We start from the raw sequence: 19,130 nt of genomic DNA on the forward strand, positions 1-19,130 counted from the left end.
AGCAAAACAACCTATAAGGGCTCAAGCTACTGCACACGAACCCATATACACTCACAATGCACACATATATCCAGTAACAAACAAACTTTTGAAAAATTGAAAGGCAGATTTTTCTCAAATGAAAAAAAACCTAACTATTTAGCAGAGTCCCTGTACAGTATGCATGAAACCCAAATTTAGATCTCCAGCACTGTATAAGGCCTGTAATCCCAACTGTTGGGGGAGGAGGATTAAGAGTTCAAGGCCAGCCTTAGACAGGTGAGACTTTGTATTCCTTTTGACAGCCCCGGAGACAGACAGACTTGCGTGTATGTCTCTCTCACAGATCCAGGCAACCCTCAGAGTAAAGTGCTAGGTCCCTGAAAGAACATAGTGAGTCACAAACCCGTATACCATCTTAGCCCCCCACAGCCAAAACCTCACCTGAGGTGAAGGAAATCGGTGGTTTTTCTGGAGCCGTTTGAAGCCTAGCTCCAGATTTCCCCCAAAAGACTCAAGCTGAGTCAAACAGCTGCAACACAAACATAGCAGAGAAGGCTTCCAATCACAGGCCCTGGCAAAGCAGAGGACTCCCCAGGGGGGTCTCAAAATTCACTACACACTACTACAATTACCAAACACACATGTCAGGAAACTCATGAATGGGCCAGATAATGTGTTTCTGGGATTTCTAGTGGAGTCAGGAGTTAAAGGAGCCCCCCCCCAAAAAAAAACCACCACAGGGGAAAAATGTTTTCTCCCTCTCAGACTCACATTACCAAAAACTACTGAGAGTTTATGCATGAGCTACTAGCTAGATACTCCCTAAAAAGCTGTGGGTATAGCTGTCAGAATGTCTGCACAGTACTCTGTTGCTATCAGTGAGCTTCCCAGATGTAAGGCTCTCACAGAACCTGTTCAATAATGAGACTGTGATGAGCCGGACAGCCAGGCAGTTCAATGGAGTACCTTATCCTCAAAGATGTTAATAGACATTAACTAACTGATCCACATGACACCCATGAGAGATACTAATTTACAGTAGAGTGGGCACAAGAAGGATACAGAATCATGCCAAGGTCTATACTCAGAGAACAGCCTAAGCATCCCACCCTGACCCCAGGACAAAGGCAGAATGGGTTTTCCCAACATCTCCCCCACTAGCTAATCAACCCCAAGACATATCTTCCAGCCAATTCTCCTCAAATGTTCCTAGCATTCCTTCCTTTTTCCAAATAACAGCAGCAATGGTCATAACAAAAAAAGTTGTATTGAACAGACGACCTAATTATTCTGTCAGTCCTACCTCTGAGACTCCAAGTTCCATGACAATTATGGACTGGTGCTGATGAGAAAGAATGAATGAGTATTCAGCAGAAGCGAACACCCATCTGCAGGTATTAGCTGGGACATAAGGCTCAGTCTGATGGAGCCTGGCTGAGGGGGCTACTCGCATTACGCTCAGTGCTAGTGGTTTGGTCCCAGGATACACAGCAAACACGGGAGTAGGATGAGACACTGAGACAGGCTCAGGGTGATCTGGAAATGGGTTCCTAGCCTCACAGCTCTTGGCATACAGGCTGAGTCTATAAGGGTCTATAAAGACTACCACAACAGATAGTCTTTGAATGCTACTGGAGTAACAGATACTGATTCCATAAGATAGGGGTCTTGTAACTACAGATGGTCATGCTCCGCCTTCTATAGAAGCCAGGAAAGCATGGGGGTTTGCATGGCTCAGGGGGGTGGGTATGTTTGAGATCTGCAATGTACTGCTTGAGATAAAGGAGGTCAAACGGCAAAGGAAGAGACCTGAACTGTAGCCCTGTGCCTCCATTTTAAATCAACGTAGAACACATACTTAAAGATTTCCCATCTTAAGAGGAGCTAAATGATGAGACTACCTGGTGCACAGATGTGTCTTAGCCCAGACCTGCTCAGAGAGCTGTCTCTACTTAGGAGGAACAGGCAGAGTTTCAGAGTGTTCTTGTGTTTGTGTTACTTCACAGAACTTAATTTAGTCCAGACTCCCTCCATGGTACAGCAGAGAGGGCAGAAGTGTTTAGCAGAAAGGGTGACTGATGAAAAGCCATGGAGGAATTATGAGAAAGAAAACAAGCCACGGAGAGACTCATACTGGCCACCAGGGAAGAGTAAGACAAAGAATTGAAGAAGAACCTTTACATCCATTATTATATCCACGTGAAAAATGAGAGGCCGAGAGGTGAGGTGGCTGCACCCTCAGCTGCCGCTTCAGGCCATCAGGGCTAAAAATCCTTCCCCAATCAGTTCCACGTCATGAGGGCAGCTGCGATCAACCACTTCTCCTTGTGCCTGACGAATCTCCATGACCCAGCCATTCAGATTCCATTACAGGCAGAGTTTATTTACAGCTACCATCTTTGCAAGGAGTGTGTGATAACCATCAATACATTTGCCATCAGCCCACACCTTCTGGCACAGATGCAGACACCAGAAAGAAGAAACTAAGGACTCCAATGACAAGAAGTCAAGAGGAAGGGGTTGGTGGTTAGTCTGATGGGAGTAGAGAGCAACTAGGCTTAGAGGGAGCCTCGGCCAATCCGGCATGGGCTACAAAACGAGGCCCAAGGTCCTATAGAGACAAACGATATGGTGTCAACGTTATCAAAACCACTTACCCTGCTGGATCATTTCAGGGCAACAACTGAGGAGAGTTCTGAATAGGCAGGTACTGCCCACTGCATGATAGGACAGGGCCTTGAGTAAGCTCAGACATACTGGGAGACACTCAAGTTCTCTTCACTGGCCAGAGTATGATCTGAATCCTGCCTCCCCACACCCTCCGCCCCCACCCTTTATCAGCTATGTGCTTTTGACTAAATTATTAAAGTTTACTCAACCTCCCTCCTGATCTGTCAGAGTTGTGAGGTTTGGAGATGAGAGGTAGAGAGTACCTGGCATAGCACCTGGTATATTACCTGGTACACTACCTAGCATAGTACCTGGCACAGTACCTGGTACAGTACCTAGCACAGTACCTCACACAGTACCTGGCACACTCTCAACAACCTGGAAAGGCTATGAGTACTCTTGCAGAAATGTCACTCACACTGAGCCTCTATAACTGAATCACTTCACATCTCTAAGGAGTCACATTGGCTGCCCTGCGTACCCCATTTACAATTCCTGGATCTAGCACTTGTGGGGACCTGTGAGCTTGGTAAGCAAAAGGTTCCCACAGAGGCAGAGGAACTGCCCCTGGGAACCACAGAACCACGTTGCCAGGCAAATGACAGCCTGGGTATTTGTTTAACTTAGGTTCTTGTCAAAAAGAAAACTTGATGGCTAACAGCCCAAATATGACTGCATAAAACCTCCCCAGGAAGCCTTCTGCTACAGACTTCCAAATAAGCTATTCCAGGAGCAAGGCAGGGACTCCGTACACTGTGCAAAGCTAGTGACCCTGCTCACCATCTAACTGTCCAGCTACCCTAGGGCCTTAAGATAGGTTAGACAGCTCAGATGCCAAGCTGTCAAAGTGAGGACTAGTTTATAGAGCACCCCCCACCCCCACCCCAAAGAGGCTCATGGCCTAATTCCCTTCTCTGACTTTCCTCTAGTCAGGAATTCTCAAGGTAATTTTGCTTCTCAACTCCAGGCTGGGGCAGGAGACTCAGATGATGAAGTCAGAGAATTATCTTTAGCAATGTAGAGAAAGCCACAGATTGCTTTCCATAGGATTCTATGCTTTGGGAAGTAAGGAAAGCAGGGATGGGTTTTGCAGAGAGCCAGAAATATCCAAGAGCACAAACTGCAGATGAATATGAGGCATTGTTATGACTGATTTGCAAGAGCACAGCTAAGCAGAGGTCACTAATCCGTCCTTTGAGTCAGGAGCTGATCTGCAGCAGGCCTCTTAACAGATGTGTGTCCCCATTTGCACAGACACACGTGTACACACACATACACATCACAGCTGTGAGCCCTGACCTTCACCCAACGACACTGGCCTCTACTGGAAAAGAGCAGATGGACTGGCTGGGTTTGGCTAGGATGGACACCCAGGGGGACCAGATTTGCCTCTTTGATGTTGAAACCCCAAAGCAGAATGAACCAGCACAAGGAGAGCTCCTGGGAGGAGGAAGGGGAGGAATCTGGGAAAAGAGGCTGGGTAGACGATATGAGAAGTGCAGGCCCAAAGGGAGCAGAGGGCAGAGGCAGCCCCCAAAGGGAGCAGAGGGCAGAGGCAGGGCCCAAAAAGATACAGAGGGCAGAGGCTGGATGCTGGGTAATGCAGAGACTGCAAGGCAAGACCTGGAGGCTCAAGACATCGTCTCCTCTCATCCCCGGAATGTGACTGTTAAGAAGGAACTCAAGCCAGGCTGACCCTTCAAAATGTCCTTGTTTCATGCATCTAATGTTCAGAGTCACCCCTAGATGCGCCTGCCTCAGGGTTAGGGTGTGCTAAAAGAGAGTGGGAGGGTTCCCAGCATTTCCATAGGTAAAAGCACATCTACTGTCATTCTTGGAGGCCACCAGGACCATCTCCCGACACCACAGAATGCCAATGAGTTAAAGAGGGGGAGGGGAGGGCGACATGGGCAGTGCCACCTAAGGCATGGGGGGTGGGGTGGGAATGGTTCCCATCTCAGTAAGTAAGTCCCAGTGATCAACTACACATCCCCCAGGCAGTACAAGAGCAATCACATGATCATGGCTGATTTGGGAGCGAGGGGGTGGAGTACCGGCGGTTTTTTTCCCCCCTCTTCATTTGCTTTTCTTGGGGGTGGTGGTAGTGATGAGAATGGGGGTGGTGACGAGGCTGGCAAGAAAGACTGCTGAGCTAGGAGGTTGGCTCTTTCATCCAAATGGCCCCCACAGAGATCCGTACCTTACAGTCTCTCTTCCAACCTGATCCCATCATCAACCCGAATCACACACCGGAATGTCCCTGAGGTAGTAAACTAGAGAGAGCCAAAGACTTTTCCCAAAATGGCCTTCCCGCTTCAATGTGAGGAGAAAAGCTGCCAATTCTAAAGGCCAAGGTAGAGCTCTAAAAAGGACGCTTCCCACTCGCGGAGCGCTAGAGTGCTGGGTTACACAACAGGTGGGAGGGGTGACACAATCCCCCCCAGCCCCGGTCTATCTAGCCCCCTCCCCCCTAAAATCTGCTCTGAGGACTCCATACCGCTCCTCCTACTGGCTGGCTGCACACCTGGCGGACCATGGCCGCTAACACTTGCCGGTGCCTGGGTGCACCTGGGACCCGGAGGGCAACAGGGCTCCTCGGAGGGTGCTGGGTGTCCCTCTTACACCCCCTGTCCCCCACCCAGGGACCCATGGGCACACGTACTGCTGTAGAGGGTGTCGATCCAAGAGAGGCGCGGCAGGCCCCGGTGGCTAAGCGGCTCCATGCCCGCGGCTCCGCGCGGCAGAGGTTCCTTGGTCAGATGGGAAACCGGACCCTCATCGCACAACAAAGGAGGAAGGGCGCCGGCAGGCGGGATGCCGGGAGGGGAGGCCAGACTCGGAGGTCGAAGTTGCGGAGCTCAGGATGGAGGCGGGAGAGCCAGGGAAACAGGTAGTAGGGAGGAGCAAGCCGCAGCTGCCAAGGTGAGGACAGGGGAGCTTAGTGCAGGGCTGTGGCAGCCTAGGCGAACCCGCTGCGGATCTGGGAGCCGCGGCCCCGCAGCCCGCGCGCCAACTAGCAACTTCCCCGGGGCTGCGCGGCGCCCGGGGCGGGGGGCGGAGGCGGTAGCCAATCCGCGCAAGGCTCAGCGCGCCCACCCCCAGCCGCAGCGGGCCGGTGGGGTGTGAGAGCAGCCCGCAGCCCCACCGATGGCCTCCAGCCGGCGCACAGAGCTCCCGCGGGGTCTCCGGGAGGCGGCGCAGGGCCAGAGGCTCCCCTCCTCCCCTGGTTGGGCTGAGCATAAATTCTGGCAACCCGCAGACTAAAGAAACCTATGGACCCGCAGGGGTGACATCACCTGCCACCCCAGGATCTCTAAGCACGATTTCGGGACTGGTGCAGTTGCCAGGCCCCACCCCTAGACAAGCTTGGGCAGCACAGCTTGGACTGGGTTAACATCCTGCGCCCCGCTGGAAAGCTGGGCCACCCAGGAATTGTTTTCCTACCAAACCTTAAATCACCCCATCTATCCTTGATCTTACAGTGCATCAGTTCCCGACACACACCAAGGGTGGGCGACTGAAGTAAGGCGGGACCACTGGGGTTAGTGTCATCCCCTGGCATTAGAGGAAGGACCTATTTCTCACATGTGCGCCTTTAAGGCAAAGAGTCAAACTGGGGTACAGAAGCCCTAACTGGACTCTCTCCAATTCCTCCAGGAGCCGTCTGACAATCCCTAGCCTCTGTGTACAATCACATTGAAGGAAGATGGGGGTCAGATGCCTCAGAGACCAGTCTTAAGAAACAAAATTCCAAACAGTGACCTCAACAGCACTGAAGGTTTGGGGGTTGGGAGTGACATGGGACCCATGGCTGCAACCTGTTTCCTGAATTCCCAGGGAAGGAGGCAATGAAGCCCGCCAAGGAAGACCTGGGTTAGACCTCTCATATACTAGTATAGTGGCATTTCTAATAATGGGACACTTCCCATCCCACCCCATCTTCAGACAGCTTAAGCCCTTTTGGGGCTCCAGCCATACAGAGCTTTTCAAAGAGTTAAGCTCCCCATTCCCTGTATGGAGGGCAGTGTTGTTAGTACCCACAGGGACTTCTCCTTATCCCAAACAAGCACAGACAGTTTTGAGGGGTAGAAGCAGACCCTCACCTATAAGGAAATTTGTACCCAGCCTTGTAAACTTCCCAGCTGTCTGGACACTGGCCTCTATAGATGATCAAGAAAAGCTAGAGCCCATTGATACACAGGATAGAGCCTCTGGGAGGTTCAAGGGTAGATGCTCTTGTGTGGGGGAGCCCCCACAGGTGGGCAGCAGATACAGGTCCTCCTGTACCCCTTTAGTTCTAACTCAAGCTTCTGGTTCTGTGACTTGCTGGCCCTTCCTGCTCAGCTGTTACCCTCCCCACCGCCCCAGACTGGCATATAAAATTGGGAAGGCCAAGCCAACACCTGGAGCATGGCAAGGGAGGGGGCTGTGCATCTCCAGCGAGACTATCCAGAAATAGAGTTCTGGGTGGGAGAGGGAGCAAGCAAGCTCTCTGAGGAAGCAGACAGAGAAAGGACAAGGGCGTGCCTTACTGTTGCATAGCACTTTCTGAAGGCATAGAGCCCAAGAGAAAGGGAAAACATGCCTGGGTACAGCTATCAGCTACAAACCCTAGAAGGCTGCAGCATTGACCCCTCCCACAATACACCACATGATGTACCACAGGGATTTTCCTGCAGGCCACAGCCCCACATCTCCACATCCGGTGCTGACTCTGAGGAGGCCATGGATATATGTTTCTATGTGAGTCACATACATTTGCATACATTTCACATTTTTATCTACAAAGGCTTGAGCAAGCTATTTTCAGCGTTTTTTTTTCCCCCTAGCTGAAATGTTGCAGTTGCTTGCTCTCCCTGTAGTTGTTATAGTTTGCGTTATTCTACATTGTGTCTGATCTTGCCCTGGACTGTTCTTTCCACAACACAGTGTAGCGTATAGATACAATCTTGCAGGCCATAGTGCTAATAACGGACACTGAATACTAGGTGTGTGTGGCCTAGATCTTAAGAGGGTTGTTTTTGTTTTGTTTTGTTTTTTTAATTTCACTAGGATGATCTCTTGATGAGCACCACTGTTAACTTCTGGTTCCTTCCTTTCTTATCCTCCATTTGCCCCACTTTATGCAGTGCTAGGAATTGAACCCAGGACCGCACTCATGCACTCTACCACAAAGCCTATCTCCAGCTCTCTTTTTACCTTTTGAGACAATGTGGTGGTTTGAATGAGTATGGCCCCCACAGGCTCATATAGTCCAATACTTGCTCCTTGAAATTGTTTGGGAAGGATTAGAGAGTATGGTCTTACTAGAGGAGGTGTGTCATGGAGGGCTAATCTTGAGATTTAGAAAGCTAAGGCTAAAGGCCTGTGTTACCAAGCACAGCTCTTTTCTAGGTTTTGTGAATTTTCCACATGGAAAAACTAAGGCACAGCTCACTGACCCAACCACATAGTGTGGGCTGGGATCCTATGCATGCCACCTCGCTGTCAGCTGACTGATAACCCAAGTCACTGAAGGTCCCTGGAAATCTTTTCTGATCCGAAAATGCAAGACCATCTGCTAGGAAGCCCTTGCAGTTTTGTCCCATAACCATCTGCCCACCTCATGTGTAACAGTTTCTCCCAAGACTGAAACATTCCATCCTGCTAGGAAGCTCCTTAAGCAGGAAGGAAAACAACTTTACAACCCTTTCAGGAAGTTCCAGAAACCAACAAGACTCACTAGGCCCCTCCTTGCCAGAATAAGCAACAAGATCTGAGAATTCCCCTCAGACAGAAGGAAGACTCAGACCTGTCCAGCTAGAAGTTGAAGCCAACTGAGCTGCAAGAAGAGATTTAGACCAGAGTCATTTGGAAAGGACACTCCCATCTTTTGAGCTCCCTGCAAGCTGTGCATACTCCAGGTTTCCCAGCTCTGTGAGTTGTCACCCCTGCTGAGGTGGTCCTTGATGATGCAGCTGTCTTCGAGTCATTGCTACTCCTGTAAATAACCCCCAATAAAACCTATTGGATCACCAAGTTGGATTTTGATGGTATCTATCTATACTTTAGTTCCCTGTCTCAGGTGAATAATGTGTGTTGTGTCTCACAGGAAAAGTTTTATCACACAACAACACTTCTGACCCGCTGTCTTGGGAAAGGGTAGTTACTTCAAGAATCACATCACACAGATTGATTCTAAGCCTGTTTACAGAGATAAGTGGGTGGGTCTTGGAGCACTTGGGTGAATTGAGACTAACAAAAGCCCCCAGTTAGATTAAGGGACACTGAGGGCAGAGAAAGGTTGCGAAAGATCCTAACTCACACATACACTCTGGGAACTAAGGAGTTAAAGAGGCATCCTTCTTTGTAGTTTGCCCAAAGCCTGCTAACCTAAAGTGCTCTCTACTCCAGCTATCAGCCCCAATCTGTCAGAGCAGCAGGGAGGTATACTTGTGACAGGACCTCTCCCCCCCAACACACACACCCCGATTCAGCTAAGTGTCTGGATGTACAGATGGGTGGAGCACTCCAAGACACTGATCAGCATTCGATGCACCACTTCTGCCAAGCCCCTAGTAACCATTCTCTGTCCAGCCCTAAGGGCCAACACTCTCCATATCCCTAACCTGTGCACTCAGCTTATCCTGCCCCCCTCATCCCCATCTCCATGGTTACCTGCCTGCTCCTCCCCCATCACAGGATTTAAGGTTAGTTACGCAGCCTTGAGTTGAGAGGCTCAGTGGAAGAGAGATAAATCCCATTCTGAAGACCAGCAGCTCCCCCCTTTATTCATTCTCAGGGTTGTACTACTCATTGCCTCTCTAACAACCAGCTCTCAAGTCTACCAACTACTTAGCCAGGATGCAAAATCAGTGATGTTACCTATATCGCCATTCTCCTTCCTTTCTCATATTAGCAACACAGCTTTGCTGTGCACCACAGGAAGGACCCAAAAGTCTCTGATCACCCAGTGGCCACTGCTAGCAAAACAAACGAAAGTGTCTCTATTGCTGGGGCCAACCAGGAAGCATCAGTGTAGGTAAACTTCCAAAAGTGCTATTATAGCAATGTGAACTCACACATAACCAGGTATATGCCAAAAGCTCAGCTGACTGTCATTCAAAAATGCATGTTAAGCCAGGTGTTGCTGTGTATGCACACCTGTGATTCCAGTCTCTCAGAAAGAAGGCTGAGGCAGGGGTTCAAATCCGCCCCCCCCCAAAAAAAAGCTGAGGAGAGGAAACTGCAGTTGGGATGTAATACATGAGAATAAACTAATAAAATACAGATGATGGGTTGGAGAGACAGTGATTTTCCAGAAAACCCAAGTTTGATTTCTAGCATCCACATGCCAACTCAAACCATTTGCAACTTCAGTTTCCAGGGAATCTGACACCCTCTTCTGGCCTCTGCAGTTGCTAGACACATACACAATGCACAGATATACATGCAGGCAAAACACTCATACGATAAAATAAAAATATTTTAAAGTGCATAGAGTCATAGAAATTAAAAATAGTTAACCCTGATTGGTGCCTAACTGCCAGGTGCTGCTCAATATGCTTTACAAAGTTCACCTGGCCTGACCCTAACAGCAAGCAAGCAAGATAGGAGCTATGTTAGCTCCATTTCACAGGTAAAGAAATGGAGGCACAGAAAGGCTAAGCCACTGGCCAGCCAGCAGATGGTAACACTTGAAAATGAATCAAGTCCACGTGGGTAGTGCTATACTGGCCTAGGAAGGAACAAATAAATAAAGGAAGCATTAAACCCAGAAAAGGAGAAATTGGAGCTACACGAAAAGGCAAGATAGTGCCATTCCAGAACTCCCAGGGGGCACCAATAAGTAAACAAAAAGAGAACTGTTTGCCACACAAAACCACATCTACTACAACAGGTCAGATGACCCCTCAGACAAGCTGAAAAGCAATCCGATGACTGTGTTAGGCCAGGTCCCTAGCCCTCTGCCTACCTGCCTAAGGCCAGACTCAGGCTTTTCCAACTTTAGTTTTCACAGGTGCAGAAGGTAGATTAGGTAGATGACCTCCAGATATCTTATTAGCCCTGAAAGACTGTAAACTTGGCTTTCTCAGAGACCCAGAGAGAGGTAGCCTGTTTTTTCTGTTTCCTGGTGTGTACTTGTATGTGTGTGGTTGGACTTTTTTGTTTGTTTTTTGTTTTGTTTTCATTCTCACTATGTAGCCCTGGCTGGTCTTGAACTCACTATGTAGGCCTGGCTGGTCTTGAACTCACAGAGAACTGCTGGGATTAGAGGCATGTGTGTCACCATGCCTGGCAAGTAGCCTGCTTTCAAACCCTATTTCATTCCCTTTTCCTAGGTAGAGCAAAGTAGCATTTACTGTTCTCAAAATTCATCTTCAGTTCTGAGGTCTGGAAAGAAGAAAATTCCTCGAGCCATGGAAGGGCTCAGCGGGTACAGTGCTCACTACCAAGCCTGAGAACATCATGAGTTTTATCCTTGGGACTCACATGGTAGGCAGCAGACTCTCCATAAGTTGTCCTCTGATCTCTCCTGACCTCCACATATGTGCTGTGGCACTCATGCCCCACCCCCCACCCCCGACATAATAAATGAATAAATGTAAATTTAAAACAATTTAAGTAGAAAATTCCCCAGGCCAGGCATCCCATGAGTTGCCTGTCAGAGATGGCTTGGTCCAAGATTCTGTCCTTTATTCTCTTTCTTTACACCCTCTTAGCTTTTCCAGCAGACAGATCTACAGACAACAGAAACTACCATCACACACACACACCCCAACCCCATCTCATTTCCCTGTGGATGTTTTGTCAGCTTGAGTCATGGTAAAGGTCTGTACCCCTGACAAGATGTAGACAGAGAACTACATTCACACTCTTGATGCATACCAGGACAATACCCAAGGACAGACAGCGGCAGTGACACACCACACACACATTTCCCAGGCCCTATGCACAGTCAGGCACCAGAAAGAGCACGGTAGAGCAGCTGGCTTAGATGAGGCTAATCAAAAGCAATTTGAGGAGGAGACCTTCTCAAATGACCATCAACTAACCATTTTCAGCCCTCACTACCCAAGGGTCAACAGGAGACTTTTCCTACAGTCAATAAGAAGACTCTACCCCAGAGTCTAGAGCCCCCTCCCTCAATCTACTTACCTCTGAGTCCCCATCAGTATTTGGAAAGATGCCACCCGAAGAAGACACAAGAATTCTCAAATCCCAATGACCCCAGACATCAAATTCAAAGGCTCCAATCTCCTTAGTTCCAAGGCAACAGAATCAAGTCCCGCAGAGGCCAGCGCTCACAGGCCGGCTCTCTGTGCTTCTGTGGTCCTCACTGCCCCGAAGCTGGCTGCACTTCCTACTCTTTCAGCCAGAGTTCTGCAGATGCATCCCAGCTCCAACCCTGCTCTGCCAGGAGCTCTGACGCCACCCTCCTCCTGGCTGGCCCAGTCCCCTCAGGCTCAGGAACAGTTGCAGCAACTAAGAGCCATGGAAGAGATGGAATCAAAACCCAGGAAGGCAAAGACAAAGAAGCCACTGACCCTGGACAGTGGTGCTTGCCGTGGTAGAGTCTTGTTCTACAGATTCAAGGGTCCAGTCCGAGGCTATGTGGCGGTGTTTCTTTAAGCATCAGGCCTCTTTTAAGGCAACTTCTCTCTGCAGTCAATTCCTGTTACTACTGGTCCTGCGGCAGAGAACAGGAACTCTCGGGCGCCATCTGGTGGCCAGAGTGGCACCTCAGCCACACAAGGTGTTCTAGATAGGCAGCCTCCAAGGACTTGGACTCAAATCTCAGCTTTCCACCAGGCTTTATCTAGGGCTGCAGGTAACCATTGTGAGCAAAGTCTGAGAAAGCCAGGAGAAACAAGAATAGAGTGGGCAGAATACTCTCCCGTCAGACAAACCTTCCAGGAACATTTTTTTAAGAGTAGTTTTTATTTTTACTTATGTATATGCTTAAGTATCTATGTGAAAGGGTGTGGTGTGTGTGTGTGTGCATGTGTGTGCTGGGAACTGAACCCAGGTCTGAAAGAGCAACAAGTGCCCTTAACTGATAAGTCATCTCCCGGCCCCTCCAGTAACATAGTTTTTGTTTTTGTTTGTTTGGGTTTTTTGTTTGTTTGTTTGTTTGTTTGTATTTGTTTTTTGAGCTAGGATTCCTTTGAGTATCCTTGGCTATCCTGGCACTCACTCTATAGACCAGGGTAGCCTTGAACTCACAGAGATCTGCCTGCCTCTGTCTCCCAAGTGTGTCACCCAAGTCCAGTCTCCTCCAGTAACATCTTCAATGAAGAGATTTCCATACCTCCCTGCTTGCCAGCTACCGGAGCCTGAGATGCAGCTGAACATAACCTTGTCCTCTCAGTACAAGACAGTGGTTCTTAACTGGGAATTGAGTAACTGCCACTGAAAGGTGTAGCTGTCACTGTCATACCAAAGAGGGTTTTGTTGTTACCGTTCTTGTTTTCTTTGGTTTTTGAGACAGGGTTTCTCTGTGTAACAGCCCTGGTTGTCCTAGAACTCACTTTGTAAACCAATCTGGCCTCTAAATCTGAGAGATCTCCTTGCCTCTGCTCGTGGCTCAGATCCTAACGGAGGGGGAAGTGAAGAAGAACGAGACAGGTAGCAAATCAGTAAAAGTGGTCAAGGATCTGTTGGTTTGAGCGGCCCCAGGCTCATTAGGCTGATGCCATACACCTGATGCTCTCACGGAAGTCTCCCTGCATCTCAAAGCCACAGACAGCATGCTGTAAGAGAATTCGCACATACCATTTCCCCTTTTATAAGGCTCACTTACAGCAGTATCTGGAGAAAGGCACATTTTTCTCCACCACCACCCCATCTCTCTTTTCAGCAACATTAGGGACCAAACCCTGGATCTTGGGCATGCTAAGCAGGTGTTCTTCCACTGAGCTATACAACCCTAACACCCATTATTATTTTTCATAACCTGTCAGGCCCTGTGGCCTGTCCTGCATACCCCTTTGGATCACTTCACATGCACACACACACACACACACACACACACACACACACACACACCACTTCCTGCTCCTTCCTGCAGTTGCCTGTACTTAATCTTTTTTTTTTTTAAAGAATGAAAGATTTATTTATTTTATGTATTATGACTACACTGTAGCTGTCTTCAGGCACACCAGAAGAGGGCATCCGATCCCATTACAGATGGTTGTGAGCTACCATATGGTTGCTGGGATTTGAACTCAGGACCTCTGCAAGAGCAGCCAGTGCTCTTAACCAGTGAGCCATTTCTCCAGCCCCTTGCCTGGACTTCTTGCACAGGTTGATATAGCTGGTGTGCTAGGGTTTTACTGCTGTCAACAGACACCATGACCAAGGCAACACTTATAAGGACAACATTTAATTGAGGTTGGCGTATAGGTTCAGAGGTTCAGTCCATAATCATCAAGGCAGGAGCATAACAGCATCCAGGTAGGAATGGTTCAGGAGAAGCTGAGAGTTCTACATCTTCATCTGAAGGCTGCTAGCAGAATACTCGCTTCCAGGCAGCTAGGATGAGGGTCTGATAGCCCACACCCACAGTGACACACCTATTCCACAGGGCCACACCTTCTAATCCTGCCACTCCCTGAGCCACGCAAATACAAACCATCACAGCTGGTTAAAATGTTCCGTCCGAAGCGCAGTAGAGTTGGCTTAATGCTTAAGAACACTTGTTGCGGGCTGGAGAGATGGCTCAGTGGGTAAGAGCACTCCACTGCTCTTCCGAAGGTCTAAAGTTCAAATCCCAGCAACCACATGGTGGCTCACAACCATCTGTAATGAGATCTGACGCCCCATTCTGGAGTGTCTGAAGTCGTCAGCTACAGTGTACTTAAATATAATAAAAATAAATAAATCTTAAAAAAGAAAGAACACTTGTTGCTCTTGCAGAGGGCCTGGCTTCAGTTCCTAGCACACACATGCTGGTTTACAAATATCTGACCCATGGGATCTGATATCCCCTCTTCTGACCTCTGTGGCACCAAGCAGACAAACATACAGGCAAAACACCCATACACATAAAATAAAATACATCTTTAAATAAAGTTAAAGAAAATGTCCTGTCCCTATCCTGGCATGGTGGTACATATCCACTATTGCTTCATATGAGAGGCTGAAACCAGAAGACCATAATAAGCACAAGGCCAGTCTGACTGACATAAGACCCTGTCTCAGGAAAACAAACCCCAACACTGCTCCTCCACTCTGCCTGAGCATCTCCTACTTACATTATGGTGTTAAACTGAAATACCACTGTTTCCAAGGGGCTTTTCCTAACAACTGAGCCAGAGAGACCTGCTTCTCTCTCTCCAATTCTTTAGTGCTCTTAAAAAAAAACATTCAGAGCCTGGAGAGACGGTTCAGACGTTAAGAGCACTGGCTGTTCTTCCAGAGGACCCAGATTTGGCATCCAGCACCCACATGGTGGCTCACCATCATCTGTAACTCCAGTTCCAAAGGATCCAGCACCCTCTTCTGGCCTCCAGGCGCACCAGGCACACATGGTATCAAGACATAACACAGGCATAACTCCCATATGCATAAAATAAAGACTTTTTTTTTTTAATTAAGACCATTCGGGGCTATCTCTTGCTAGACAGTGAGTTCTCTTTTCAGCAAACCCTAGCATGTTGTGCAAATGATGGACCGAACGAATGAATGGTTCCTGGCTACTAAGAACCTGGAATTAAGCAGTATAGATATTTAGCTATCTGGGTTCCAGCAACTGGAAATAGATTGTCTGGGCTTGATGGTTGACATGTGGCCACATCCTTTGAAATGACTCCAGGGGAACCTAAAATCAGATTTGGGGCAGGACAATAGCTGCTCTAATTATTCTCTCACTGCTCACACGAAGCCCCAACTAAGAACTCCCCAATGCACAGCCTCCCTTGCTAAGCAGCCAACATCCTATGCTGTACTCTTTTTCACCCAATCAGGTTCCAACATAGAAATAAAATAGAAACCTAGAAAAGATTCAGCCCACTAAGGGAATTTCCGTTTCTGAAGCCGTAGCCCGGAGTCCTTCTCCTAGACCTGTCCCAAATTTGCAAGGCAATTTGGTTTTGGAATAGGGAAGTGAACTGTTGCTTTCATGGAAGAACACAGCCTCTGGAGGCAGCCCGCTTGGCCTGAAACCTCTACTCTCTGTAGGGTGGAAACCCTGGGAATCTGTGAAAGAAGATTCAGGTTGCTAGGGTGATGTTGACCGCTTTGCCCCGGCCAGAGCCGGAAGCCTCCCAGAGTTGACTTGATAATGTACTCATATCTCTTGAAGCCCTCTAACCAGGAGGACTGGAGACCTGCTTTTCATTTCTATAATGGGAGAAGTTGTGGAAGCTGCTTCTGGCCTCCTGCCCACTCAAGGACCTCGTTTAAGAGGGTCTACAGGCAGTCTGATTAACAGTGGGAGGACTGGGCTAAGGAAACCTTCTGTAATGCTGTGTTCCTGGATCCCCAGGGACTGTTGAGTGAACTATAAAGTCCCAGAGAATGCAGGACTCACCTGGTCTGTTGGGCTCTGCAAGGTTTCATTTATTGAGCCTTTACCACAGAAAATCACCTGAGGCTATCAGGATCCATATTCCAGGAGTGTGTACGTGTGTCTGTCTATTTTCTGATAGTCTGACTGTCTGGGTGTTACAAAGGTTGGTACCAGGATTTCATGCATACTAAGTAGGTAAGCACTCTTGCTGAGCTACATCCCCACTCCCCACAAGGGTTTAATCCCAGGTTCTTGCCAGTTTCTCCCCTGCTACCTAGTAAGGCTGTTCTGGTGTATTTAACTCACTTTAGGTCCTATATTTCCTCTCCAGTGTTTGGTTTGAATATGATCTGTGCCCTCTGTACTCATGCAAAAGTCTAATTTGTAAAGTTATATGTTAATAGTATTAAGAGGATAGAGATTTGGGTCCTCTGCAAGGGCAATACACACTCTTTAACAATTGAGCCATCTCTTCAGCCCCAAGTTTTGTTCCCAGCACCTGCACGTGAAAGCCCAAACAGCCTGTAACTCCAGCTCCAGGGAACTTGACACCCTCTTCTAGCCATCTTAGACACCACACACACACACACACACACACACACACACACAGAGAGAGAGAGAGAGAGAGAGAGAGAGACAGAGAGAGAGAGAGAGAGACAGAGAGAGACAGAGAGAGAGAGACAGAGAGAGACAGAGAGACAGAGACAGACAGAGACAGAGAGAGACAGAGAGAGACAGAGACAGAGAGAAACAGAGATACATATATAAATTCTCTTTTAAAGGAGGGTAGAAACGTAATCTGCATATGGCCTTTTGAACTGGGGACTTTGATTTGTCTTATTGTTTGTTTGCAGTGTTGGGAAATGAACCCAGGAACTTCACACTCCTTCTGCCAAGAAGTCCAAAAGAGAGAACCTTGGCGAATAACTAGGCCATTAAAGGAGAGCTTCATGATTGAATCCCAGTGGCTTTATAAAGAGGGAGAGAGAGTAGGGGGAGAGAGATGCACATGAGCTCTGCCATGAACCTGGCCCATGCTGTTTGGACTTCCGACCTCCAAAGCTGAGAGGCAACTAAACCTCTTCTTTATAAAGTAGTCTGCCTCCAGAACTTTATTATAGTAATGGAAGTCCAATGAGAAGAGTGGAATAATAATGTCACAATTACAAATATGTACGTTTATTGTGCCAGTGATGTGGTAAACAGTTTATGTGTGCAAAGACATTCAGCTACCATAGTAGCCCAAGGACTCTCCAGAATTCATACCCCTGTTCCTCACTTCTTTCTCACATGCCTGCACATGTCTCTCTTCAGCAGGAGGGAGAGAACATTAAACTGTGCATACCCTGGAACTGAAGGCTGGAAAAGTTATTCACTATCTGTTCAGCTATTCTAAAACCCTACACAAGACAGGGTTTCTAGATGCTGAAGAGATGGCTCAGGAGTTAAGGGCACTGCCTGCTCTTTCATGGGATCTAGGTTCAACTCCAAACACCAACATGACATTACACAACTTAACTTCAGTTTCAGGAGATCTGATGCCTTCTTCTAGCTTTGGAGGGCACTGCACACACATGGTGCACAGACATACACGCAGACAAAACACTCATACACATAAAAAATAATACTATTTTAAATGCAGTGTTTATTTGCCCAATATTTTTGTGATTATAGGTTTGAAACATGCCTGAGATTCTAAAGATGCCACACAATACCTGGTGGATCCAGAGAGTAGCCTGGACAGTATGTTTTGGGATAGGTGGTCACCATTTCCAACTGAGCTAATAACCAAATACTTCCTGTTTTAGGGTTTCTATGGCTGCAATCAAACCCCACGACCGAAGCAAGTTGGAGAGGAAAGGTCTTACTTGGTTGATACTTTCACATCATAGTTCATCACTGAAGGAAGCCAGAACAGGGACGTAAACAGGGCAGGGACCTGGAGGCGGAGGCTGATGTAGAGGCCACACTCACATACATGGCTTGCAGAGCCTGCCTCCTTACAGAATCCAGGGCCATCAGCACATGGATGGCAGCGCCCACAATGGCTGTGCCTCCCCTGTCAATCACTAATTAAGAAAATGCCTTACAGCCAGATCTAATGGAGGCATTTTCTCAATTGAGGTTCCTTCCTTTCAGACAATTCTAGTTTGTGTTAAGTTGGCACAAACTATCCAACACACCTTCTAAAGGAAGTAGCATTTGCATTAAGACCTGGAACGACAACTACTGTTTCCCTGGCACAAATAAAGGAGTGGAGAGGCAAGGCATTCTGGGAGAGAAGAACAAGTGCAGAGGCAAAAATGAAGGAGGAGAGCAGACGTGGAGGGTACATGCCTATCGTCCCAGACACCTGGGAGACTGAGGCAGGGATCACTTGTGGTCAGAGTTAAACCAGTTTGGGCAACACAGTGAGACACTGCCTTTAAAAAAAAAAAAAAAAAAAAAAAAAGATGGAGCTGGGAAGTGGTGGTGCACACCTTTAAACCCAGCACTTGGGAGGCAGAGGCAGGTGGATCTCTGAGTTCGAGGCCAGCCTGGTCTACAGACTGAGTTCCAAGACAGCCAGAGCTACACAGAGAAACCTTGTGTCGGGGGAAAAAAAAAGATGGGAGGAAGGCTGTGGGTATAGCTCACTTGGTGAAGTACAAGCTACACACACAGAAAACCCTGGGTTTGAGTCCTAGCACCACAGAAAAACAAGTATGGTGGTATACACCTGTAATCCCAGCACTTGGTGGGTAAAGGCAGGAAGATTAGAAGGTCAAGTTAATCCTGTTACATAGAAAGTTGGAGGTGAGCCTGAGATGTAGACAGACAAGGGGGAAGAAGAGGATGATAAAGGATGGGGGAAACTACAATGAGTGCCTGAAGAAGACATGCTACTCTAGGGTGTTGCCTTAGCACGAACTCGGAGACCTATGGTGGTTTGAATGAGAACAACTCCCACAAGCTCCTGTTTGAATACTTGGTGCCTGTTGGTAGA

At 48.1% G+C, this 19,130-nt stretch overlaps 1 protein-coding gene across 6 annotated transcripts in view; it reads right to left on the reverse strand.

The window, feature by feature from the left end:
- Abr (active BCR-related gene) overlaps nucleotides 1–19,130 on the reverse strand; it is a 206,593-nt gene that overhangs the window by 148,985 nt on the left and 38,478 nt on the right. The window contains exon 1 of one of the 6 annotated variants that reach the window (XR_003949224.1): nucleotides 5,315–6,005. The exons of 2 other annotated variants lie outside the window; for them this stretch is intronic. Coding sequence is in view for 2 of the 4 variants with exons in the window: in NM_198895.2 (NP_942598.1) it covers nucleotides 5,315–5,375 (61 nt within the window). In the remaining 2 variants the exon portion in view is untranslated. Of the gene's footprint in view, nucleotides 1–5,314; nucleotides 6,006–11,790; nucleotides 12,024–19,130 lie in introns of those variants that run through there. 3 more of the 6 variants (NM_198894.2, NM_198895.2, XM_030245469.1) reach the window with 3 other exon arrangements.

This window comes from Mus musculus, chromosome 11 (genome assembly GCF_000001635.26).
Source record: "Mus musculus strain C57BL/6J chromosome 11, GRCm38.p6 C57BL/6J".
In the NCBI taxonomy this organism is placed as follows: Eukaryota; Metazoa; Chordata; class Mammalia; order Rodentia; family Muridae; genus Mus; species Mus musculus.